This window comes from Acyrthosiphon pisum, chromosome A2 (genome assembly GCF_005508785.2).
Source record: "Acyrthosiphon pisum isolate AL4f chromosome A2, pea_aphid_22Mar2018_4r6ur, whole genome shotgun sequence".
NCBI lineage: Eukaryota > Metazoa > Arthropoda > Insecta > Hemiptera > Aphididae > Acyrthosiphon > Acyrthosiphon pisum.
Genome location: NC_042495.1, coordinates 115,432,822 through 115,444,310, shown reverse-complemented (window position 1 = coordinate 115,444,310; position 11,489 = coordinate 115,432,822). Strand labels below are relative to the sequence as shown.

Genomic DNA, 11,489 nt, shown 5'->3' with positions numbered 1-11,489 from the left:
TTATGAATGAATGAAGAACCCTATTTTACAGTAGATATAATGATAGTTAAAATGTCTCTTAAAATCAATAAATTGAGCTTTACTTGTGATTCCAAACTTAAACAAATGTTTAATGAAACTTTTTTGGGAAATGTTTTGGGCACTTTATGCACGGGAAATTATGCAAAACTAGCAGCTTAGTCTTTTATCTTTTATGGCTGACAAAGGTGACACGAGTCGTGAAAATATAGTTACAAAAACAGTGGATCAAAAAGATTAAACATTACTAGTCAAAACCATAAATAGGATGAAAAATATTTTTATATTAAAAAATGTAAAATTACTACCTAGGTATTCATTAGGTTTATCTTTGACAAACAATTTAAATCCACTCCAAATTTTAATAAAAATTATTTTGGACATTAGTTTGGTCCGTCCCCCCGTCCAAGTAAAAAAAAATAGTTGGGGTACGCAAAAAAAAAATTAAAATAGTAGAGGAGCTCCGTCCCCCTGCGCACCCCCCCAATTCGAGCACTGGTGTTATACCTATAGCGATATAACAACAATTGTCAAAAATAAATGTCTACAGTGTTCGGGTAATAACGGTAAAACGTTATCGCAATCGCATTAATAATTTGTTATCATGGACCTAAACGCGGATAATCGAAACCGCTGATAAAAAAAACGCGGATAACGAGGGATTACTGTACACACTCGCTGGAAGATTAATAAAATAATATTGCAAATAACTTTCAAATTTTTATGCGGACCACCTATTTACGACCGTTGATCCAAATTGTATATTATTAGGTACTGAAGAAGATATTTATTTTTTTTTTGGAAGGGTTTTTGTACTATTGTTGTAATGTTGCTACGGTGAGGACAAATTATTAGGTGCGTTTTCCCTGTAGCGTCTCGGCTTATGGACACAGAGTATTTTTGCCTTTTTTACATATAAATTCCTTTTTTTTTTATATATATATTTTGTGTTAAATTATCCATCTATTGTAATCATTTTGCACATATTTACAATACAAATCGATAAGAATTTTTAGAGATTATGACAATTTGGAAACTAGTGATCAAAATAATTATTTATCTATGATACTATGTAGGCAATTGGTAGACGATGAAAGATATAATATAATATAGTATGAATATTTTATATCCGAACCATCTACATTTTTCTCAAGTCAACAATTAATATTATTTTCAATTAAGTACAGCCAAATAATTATAATGGTTTGAAGGAAAATTTTATGAATTTTCTTCTTCTAAATAATTACAAAAATAGAACTGCAAATATTGATTGATTAATTATGAAAGTTTTATTATATTTTTTTTTTGGTGACATTACAATTATGACCCCTGTTATTTGTGTATTTTTAGATTTTACTATATTTCATTGTCAAAACACTAATACGATTATTTATTATTAGTACTTCTATCAATCATAATATGTGTAACTAAAAAATGTAATTTCTTTAGGCAATGTCGGGAAGAAAGTCATTTCCCATACAGATGTGATCAAATTGAAAAAGCTCCAGAAGTAGAAGTTAGAACAATGATTGAAAACAAAATGACTGAAGTACTCATAAGGTGACCAAGTTGTATTTGTAGTTTAGACTTAGATAATTGTAGTAACAACATAATATACATATTCTATTAATTGTATCGATTGTTCAATGTAGAATTTGTTATAATTGCAAACGTAAGTTTGTAAAAGAAGACGGATGCAACAAAATGACTTGCAGCTGTGGTAAACAAATGTGCTACATATGTAGGAAGCCAGTAGACTCTAATTATGCCCATTTTTACCACCAAGAAGTGATGGAAAATAAGTGGGTTTTGTTAATAGTCAATAATTTATTCAATATATTATAGTTATATATTTGTATCATAAATTATATTGTAAAAAAAATATATTTATGATTGATTATTAGGTGCCCGTTATACACAGATGAAAATATTGTACATACTACTGCTGTAGAAGCTGCTGCTAGATTAATAATAAATGAACTGAAAATAAAGAAACCAGATTTGTTAAGAAATATTGATATCAATAAGATTTTGCCAGCCTTAAAAAAATCAAATAACTCTCCAAACATTCAGGAATCTGCTTTAGATATAAATAAAGTAGTTGCTACAGTCATTGGTCAAAACGTAGAAGATATTAATAATCTCAAAGATATGAGTGAGTTTTTTTCTTAAAACATAAAATCATATTAGGATTATGCATTATAATTTAATTGTTTTCTAGGATCATTGGAACCTAAAGTTAAAAAACGAAGATATTAAATTGCATTTTATCAACAGATTTTAAATTGCAAATGTTTATAAATGTTACTGATTACTAAGTGTAATTTTAAGATCGGTGTTCTTAATTTTTATTTTCATACTACCAAGTTATTTGTGTTATTTATTTTTTAATTATGTCATAGTCATTCCTTATAATATATTATAATATAGTTAAAAGAAAAATATTTGTATGTAATGTAATCAAATTTAAATTGGATGTATTAATAGAATAAAAATATCAATACATTTACCATTTACTATCTTAAACTATCAATAAATTTTTTTATTCTTTTACCGGTTTTACCTTAATTTTGGATTATATTAAGTATGTTTACAAACTATATCTTTCAATGACAGTTAACACTGTATTACTTGACAAATGTATGACATTACATGGCTTCCTGTTGATTTGTGTTACAATCAATAGAATTATTCAGAATTTGAGAAAAAAAAGAGAACAATTGAAGCAGTGGCGGACTGGGACATTGAGAGCCCTGGATGCGTTCTATAATTGTATTTATGTAGAAGGCAAAATACACATGGAAGACAATATTTGCAACCATTTTCTGAAAATAAAAATACAAGTTTTGATAAGTTATTTAAACTTAAGTTATGTTATAGACATAAGTAAAGTACTTGAAAATCCTTCACATTTACCTGAATTGTATTCTTATATCAACTAAATCTAAATTAATTTACATTTTTGAAAACAAGGATTTCAGTTGCACTAGTTCAGGTTCAGCGTTCACCATTCACAAGACGTACGTTTGGCTGGTACGTTATTGTTTTACACAAAATCCTCCGGTATAAAACCCAGGTACGTTAATTTTTCAAAATGTTCAGGAAACAAGAAACTATCCAAAAATTGGTAAGTGAACAAAAAATTAAAAACGTATTATTCCATTTGTAAGAATAAGATACATCAATTAAACCCATTCTCTATGGTTTAAATGTTATGTTCATGCCCATATTAAAATTTGAATAGAAGTTTTAGGAACAATAACAAATTATGTCTGGACATATTTGGTTTTTACGACTAATGAAAAAAAAAAATTAATGTATAAGATTTTTTTAGATTCTGAGCGGAGCGGGTAAGCTAGTGGTTTTACAGTGGTGAATATTTATTTATTTATTTTTTATCCTGTATACAAAATTTCTACCAGAGGAGTGCTTCGATTTCACATATAGTATTTCATTTTTTAGCAAATTGGATCAAGATGGTACTTTAGAGAGGTCAATTTTCTATTTACCGCATGCCATGTGGACCACCTTAAACCGCATTAGAACCAAACAAGGAAAATGTAATTACCTATTCCACAAATGGATAATGGCCGTATCTCCTTTATGTGGCTGTGGGCAAATGCACACTGCCAGGCACATAGTAAATGAATGCCCAATAACGAAATACACGAGAGGTTTTGAGGAAATCCATTCAGCCAGCGATGATTCCATCAAGTAGATGGAAAATGTAGGTGTGCGTTTGTGACCCAGTTCAAGCCTAATCAGGGTGAGAAACAGAAGAATCGTACGTTACCAATTTTGTTACAAAATGTATTTATTTTTATTTTTATTTTACTGTAATCTTTTATTTTAGGTTCTGAGCAGAGCGAGGGATCTAGTGGTTTTACAATGGTGAATATATATATATTTTTTTTTTATCCTGTATATTAAACTTCTACCAGAAGGAGTGCTTCGATTTCAACATATAGTATCTTATCTTTTGGCAAATTGGATCAAGATGGTACTTTAGAGAGGTCATTTTTTGATTTTATCAATAGTTATTTAATGCCACGGGAAAAACCAGCAACAAATTACAAAAAACCGCTAAAAATGCGTTTTAATTTCTAACGCTTTGTTTATCACCATAGAAACGAATAAAAATAAAAATAAAAACTTTAGTTATTTTACTGTAATTTATAATATTAGTTCAACTTACAGGCCATAATAGATATTAACAATATAAAATACCCAGACTGACAAACCGCCTGTTGTTAATGGAATGCGATGAGTTTTTTTCTAGATATTATCTAAAGCAAAAATTAAAACCATCAACTATTTTAGACGATATATTTTTAATCGTGTGTACAAGAAATGAGATTGTTTTTTTGAAAAAAGATAAAATTTGAGGAAGATTTGGATATTAAATGGATAAGTGTTTTTTTGATACAAGTCACAGCTAAAATTCTAAATTTTTTTTAATTTTAAATTTTTCTAAAAAAATGATACAATACATTTAAAAAATAGCATTTTCAAAATTGTAAACATTTACCTTAATTACTTACATAATAGAATAACAATGTTTATTTAAAAATATTTTTACAAATGGATAGTCAATTATTGCTTCATTAATTTAAATTAATATGGTCTGAAGCGACGATTAATGTCAATGAAAAATGTGAGTATATTTGCTTATCACATACATTAATTTTTTTCTAAGGAACAATAATAAAATAGAAGTTAAATTTATTTTTCATAAACCATTATTATAAGTTGTAACAATTAGTAATATTTATGTACACAGCCTTAAAAATTTAAAACAATTGATATATTATATTATTTAGAATAATTAAAACTTCAAAAAAAAAAACTGACTAAAAATGAGATGGCAACATATGGTAATTTCTAATTGACATGTACAAAAAAAAAATTTTAAAGTGGTGGGTTACAAAAAATATTTTAAAGTTGTAAATATTCTATAAAACATTTTAAAAATTGTTAACACACAAAAAAATTGTAAGTTACTTATAGTTTATGTTAGGTATGCATCAATACTGAAATTGAGTCTTTGACTGCATGAAACACAATATTTTTGATCTGTAATTTGTCCTCGTGATTAGTATGACTGTCCGTTAGATGCCGAAACTCTTGTGTCATTCGAAATGAATGATGGACATTTTCTGGCGATACAAAATCTTCTGCTACTTTTATACAATTGTGTAAATTTCTCACCTAAAAAAAGACAATCAAAATATAAAAAAAAAATAATAACATAAATATAATGTATAAACATTATTTTTAATTAAACCTTAAATGAATTTTAGTTTTTAGTTTTATTATTCAATTTACATATGTATTTTATACCTGGTGAGGTGCACCTGCTGGAATGAATACTGCATCGCCATAATACTGAACGATTGCATATCCTTTGATCCCGTATTCTCTATACAAGCGCTCCCTAAGGTATTCATCTAGATAGTGGGACTGATCGTGTATCGGATCGCTGAATTGTTCCAGGGGTGTTCCGTGTTCGACTGAGACTTTGATTAACAAATCCCTAATTGAGTCAGCATCTGATGCATGGTAAATATGCCACAGAGCGCCCGGAGTTTCTCCATGCACGTAAATCCGTCTCAATGTCAAATCATCACAGCCAGCTTCTTCAATGACTTGTAATGCTTCCCTCACGTGCCAATCGTAATCATAGTCTTTGCTGTTCTTTGTGATTGCAACATAAACCATTACATTAACAGCATCTGATATGTCCAAATGTAGGTTTGTGGTGCCTACTTTTTTGTGAGTTGTACCTGCATTACCATAAGCTGTATACATTTTTGGGCCCAAATCTGGTCGAATGTAGCAATCTGGAAGATGAGAAGCCAAGTTGTATTTACCATTACGGTGAGTATACTCTTTCAGTGGTAAGCAATTCATCAAATCTTGAAATCTATCAGGTAATGTTTCTGCAAAATCTGCCGAAGCCGGCCAGTCTTTTAGTTTCAGTAGCATTACATTGCCCTGTTTATCACACAACCTCTCCTCAGCATTTTCAAAACCATTCCAAAACTTGCTCATTGGTTGGTCTGAAATTACATCACTAGTGGTACAGTCAATCAAATCATTAATTTGGTTGCCAAAATCACGAGTAAATGATTCTGGATGCCACAGCGAAGAGTTTAATTTGTTGCCAACATCACTCACTAATACGGGTTGTCCACGCCTCCATTGTTCCTGAAAAATACAATACACATTAAATTGTAACTAAAAAAAATGATATGTAATTAATTTCATATTCAGTTTACACACTACTGGATGCATGTAAAGTAGTAGATCTGATCATGTATGTATGTCTAAATATTTTTCTTTTCTAACAGTGCAAATCCATCACTACTCGTAACTTTTCCATTTATTTTTACTATTATCTCAGAAGCTCTCATAATGCAAAATAATATGACATATCTCACATAATTTTTTATATTACACTATCGACCCATACATTAAAAAATGTATATCAACTTTAACCCACATTCCAAACACTATGTCTATATAATTATATTGGTCTATAAACTAGGGCTGGAGGGTATTTTAGAATTCAGTATTCAGCAATTACCGTTGTTACAAAAAATACAGTTTATATCTATAATTAATGTAACCATAATAATTACAAACATAATTTTTAGATATAAATTGTTTTCCTGAGTTTTAAAAAATTTATCGAATATACGGATTACTAAGGTACGGTGTTTTCAGTATTTACCAAGATAGGTATGGAATTTCTGACAACTATCGATATCTGGATATCGGTAGTTTCTGAAAATACTGTATAGCCAATAAACAACAAATATTGGATACCGGTATCAACATTTTAAATAACACCAGCCCTATTAAAGGTAATGATTTCTTCAACCACTTTACAGGACTTGACTTGTCTTTTCTTAAATTGAATTGATTTATGATAACCAACTCTAGTTCAAAACAATTAATTATTTTTAAGCTTTACATTATATTTAAACTTCTTAAATATTTGCTATTTTGCTGGTTTATTACTATTTTCTATTTATTAACCAGTTTTCTTTTTTTTTCAGAATAAATTTATACAGTTTTATATCGCTGAAATATAGACTTGGTTTCTTATTTTTAATGTTCTTAGTATACTCTACTGTAAAAAATAAATTCTCTAATTCTCTGGAAACATTTTTTTTTTTTTCATATTTTGCTTTCCCAAATCATGCATAATAATAAATTAGTACATTTCTTAAAAAGTTTAAAATAATACTAATAAAATATGGAAATATTAAAAAAAAAAGCATTCTTAAATACCTGAAAAATGGTATAGTTAATGTCACTTTTTGGATCTAATAAACGTAATAGATGTCCTTCACACAGCCACATATGAGGTGCATGGGTTTTATCATCCGACAATAAAGATAATTTGGGTGGAAACCATTCTTTTCTTTTGATGATATGTCCAACTGTATAAATTGTATCTTCGGCATTATTACTTGCAATACTAGTACTACCTTTACTTTCAGATTCAACTTCTTCAGTTTCATTAGTTGAATCATCATCACAATACTTATCCAAATACTTTAGATATTGTCTCTTCATTACACCATTCATTCCTTCTAAACTGTGTTCTTCTTCATCATTTGTATTAGGAAATTTTTCATAGATTTTAAGAAGATTGTCAAAAATAGGATCACTAGAATTAGGAGGAATAATCTTTTCCAATGTTTCATTGCAACTACAATCTAAAGGTATATTATGATTATGACATGTATCATGCAAGAGCTCTGAAATAAATTTTAAAGTATTCCCAGCCAATATTTGAGTTATGAAAAGTTTTTCAATCTGATGTTCTTTCTCATTTGAACAACGTAGCCAAATTTTTTTGTTAAAATTTCTTTGTACAATGGATTGTTTTTCAGACAGTCGAGTATCATCGAGTTTGGTCTTAAAGCAATCGATACAAACTACAAACCCACATTTACGGCAACACCAGTGATGATTGAATATTGTCGTTCTACAAACATCACACATTTCTCTAATTCCATTAACACTTTTTTTCCATAGTATTTTCCGTGGTTTCCCGTTATAGGGCAAATTTAATTTTAATGCGTCTATTTCATCCTTAACAAACATGCAAAATTGACCTCCTGCATCTCCCAAAATTTTTGTTGATGCTTGAATATTAAAATCACTAGAATCAGAAGAGAGGGTATTAGGTAACCACAGACTCAAATCGATACTTTCAACATTTTTATGAGGATCTGGATATCCAGCAACGGCCAACATTCCAGACTTTTGATATCTTAATTGGCGGAATTCATAAAACCTACACGTAATACTATCATAATCACGTTTGGTCAAATTATCCTTCATATCATAAACACGACATTCAATACATTTATCAATCTGTGGTGGTAAAGTAAGACAAATACTTTTTTGTAAAAATCTCTCATAAGTCTTTCTAAAGTAGTCTATTTCAGATTCATTAAAATAAATATTATGATGAATTTGTTGACAAGATTTTGGAGTTTGAAATGTAATGTGAATTATGTTATCAACTATTCTCTTTTTTATAGTATTTTCAAAATAGGATTGATCTTTGGGAATTCCACAGCTACAATTTCTAATATTATCATTATCAGTAGCAATTAATTCATCTGAATGTAATATTTTTCTTTTGTGATTCGTTTCTGTTGATGAATCACTTTTATTTAATTGTTTTAAAGTATTATCTAAATTATAATCGTCATTAGACAAGTCACTATTAATTTCCCTTAAACATTGTCTGAAAGCATCGTCCAAACTCACTGCTGCTTTTTTGGATTGTTTATTTTCTTCATATGTATTATTAATCACACATTCAACTAAATGATCTAAACAAGAATTTTCGCTTTCTACTTTGAACACATGATTTGTATTACTTGAAGGTGATAACTTTTCTATAGACATTTTACATCTTGAAATAGAATCTTGATTATCATTTAATGTACCAGATAATATTTGATCATTATAACCTAAAAAACATACAAAATTCATTATTTAAAAAAAAATTTAAAAAATTTTGGTTTTTTATTTTTGTATTACTTGATGGTGATAGCTCTACTATAGACATTTTGCATCTTGAATTGGAATCTTGATTATCATTAAATGCATCATTTGATACACAATTTTCTAAATTTGTAAATGGTTTGTCTTCTAACTCTTCAACAGTTATAATTTCATCTATATCAACAACATTCAAAAATCAGTAAGTACCAATTTAAAGCTATTTTAATATTATTTGGATAAAAATCTTTTTTTTTTAACATAAATGTTTTTGTGCTGGGTACAGATATTATTATTTTCTAACCAATTTTACATAACACTTTGTTTATCATCATTGAAACTAATAAAATGTAAAAATATCCTAATTCCCAAAAGACATATTATATACAATTAATGGTTACTTTTTATTACATATTTATGATTCATGAATTATTTTCAGAGGAAAATATTGAGTAGCATGCTACGTTTGTCATTTGGTTTCTGTCAGTCATCAAAATTTGGGGCAGAGAAGAAAGTTCTTAACTTTAAGAAGTTAAAGCAAGTTTTTAAAATATAATTTTTTTTTTATATGAAAATTTAATTTAATGAATTACTTGTCAATTTTGCTAGTTATTACCAATTGGTGAAGTAGCTTTGAGGCTCAGGCTAAGTTATGTTCAAACTAAACTGTGTCATTTCTAGTTCCATATATTTATTAAGTAGGAAACATAATGTTTGTAACTAGTTCCTAAAATTTAAATATATTTAACTCTACACCGTACGGTATGAACTTGGGCAATTGTAGCAAGTGATCACTATTTTTAAAAACTTAAAACAGCTAAAAATTTATTTTTGCATACAATTATTGAATAAAATTTATGTTCAAACTGATCTTTCCTGTTATTTTCTGATATTATATTCAAAATTGGCTACTATACATAATTTGCCAAAAATAGCAATTTATTTGAGCAATTTTTGAAGCTTTTTATACCAAGACTAAGTAAATATAACAATTAATGCATTACACTTACATTCAATAATTTTATCTGCATCAGAATCGCTTATCACTTCCGTATATTCACTTATGACTTTCATTCTAAAAGTAAAATTAATGTTAGGTTACTAATAAGTAATATATATTTTCTTTAAATAATGTTTATTGGTACTATTTGCTTTTGATTTGATATACATTATATTTCAAATCTATCAGATTATAAGGGCCGTAATAAAGTTATTTTATTTAAAACAAAAAAGGTACTTAAACCATTCCAAGACATAGAAGCTTGGTTTATAACTAAGTAGAAAAAATATCTACAAATAGGAAACTTATAAGTCTATTCGAAACATAATATTATATTCAGAGCTCTGGCGTCGAGCTGGACACCTAGGAAGTTCAATGTTATCCCTATAGTCCGTCACTACTTTACTCCAAAGCATGTACGTCTAATACGGTCAACAGGAATATTGCTGAGGCATCGCATACAATGTATTATCGACATGCTTACTCGACGTCTGTTTGTAACTGCACATCGTTACCCTGCGCTTCGTTCAGCGGTAACGTATAGTTGCTGGGACCGATCATGGTTTCAGCTATTTGCAAGACGAGCAAAACCTAGTTCACACGACGGCCAGTCATAAACCAGCATTTCTTTCACAGATGAGCCGCATAATATGAGGCTGTGGACGGACGGACAAACAGATCCCAAACGACGGACTGTGTGGCCTGCGGCAGTCCTGATGCGCAAGGGACGTCAAACTCACAGCCGTGGTGTGGGCGGGTGAGAAAAGCACGACGACGAAACGGTGGCCCGGTCAGAGGCGGTTCAGGAGGTTTTCCATAAGAAATGTATTTTCCAACGTCGTCCTCTCGAATGGTTAATGATGCCCTTATCAACAACACGGTACATTGTGTATACATACTATATGGTATATTATGATCTAAGGTAAGCACTGCGCGGCCGTCAGCCGTCGATCGGCATCATTCGGTCACGGTGCGCACGCACGTACACGCCAACACTGTTATCAACGCACACCGGGAATCGGGATGAATGGCTGCAGCAGCTGGTACACGGAGTAACAACACGGGAACACGACATCTCGGGCTTGTAGAAGAGTCTGATATACCGTATGATCATGATTACAAGGATAATAGAACAAGGGCACCGAACTCCGCTCGTGATAACGTCCCGAAATCGGTCGCACGATTAAACGGCCACGGGTTGCGCTGCGTACGCTGGGGTCGCCACTTTGAGAGGACGTGATACCCGCATGTGCAGTTGTCTCCGTCTTACAAGTGCATAACATAGCAAATTGTACGCGAAGCAGAACACGTGTAGCTCCGTTAGCTTAAACGTCAGTGTAAATTGACCTCTTATAAAATCTAAAGGTAAGATTATTATCTAGACAACCTCGTGAGCTTAAATATTATATTTTAATTTTTAAGCGAGTTATGAGTACTTTAA

General features: G+C 30.0%; 2 protein-coding genes across 5 annotated transcripts in view; one reads left to right on the top strand and one right to left on the bottom strand.

Annotated features, from left to right (window-relative positions):
- Window positions 1-2,544, top strand: part of LOC100163201 — a 9,751-nt gene extending 7,207 nt beyond the window's left edge. For all 4 annotated transcript variants that reach the window (XM_029489686.1, XM_029489685.1, XM_003245419.4 and 1 more), the window contains 4 exons: window positions 1,468-1,578; window positions 1,671-1,820; window positions 1,923-2,173; window positions 2,240-2,544. In XM_029489686.1, coding sequence (XP_029345546.1) covers window positions 1,468-1,578; window positions 1,671-1,820; window positions 1,923-2,173; window positions 2,240-2,277 — 550 coding nt within the window. In that variant the 3' untranslated portion in view covers window positions 2,278-2,544. The remainder of the gene's footprint in view (window positions 1-1,467; window positions 1,579-1,670; window positions 1,821-1,922; window positions 2,174-2,239) is intronic.
- A 1,910-nt stretch (window positions 2,545-4,454) lies between these two features.
- LOC100165271 (lysine-specific demethylase 3A) lies at window positions 4,455-11,316 on the bottom strand. The gene is made up of 6 exons (XM_001946080.5): window positions 10,533-11,316; window positions 10,059-10,123; window positions 9,088-9,225; window positions 7,315-9,017; window positions 5,359-6,225; window positions 4,455-5,226 (listed from the first exon to the last, which is right to left on the bottom strand). The coding sequence occupies exons 1-6, from the start codon at window positions 10,607-10,609 to the stop codon at window positions 5,032-5,034; spliced, it is 3,045 nt and encodes a 1,014-aa protein (XP_001946115.1). The 5' UTR covers window positions 10,610-11,316; the 3' UTR covers window positions 4,455-5,031.
- Window positions 11,317-11,489: the final 173 nt, after the last annotated feature.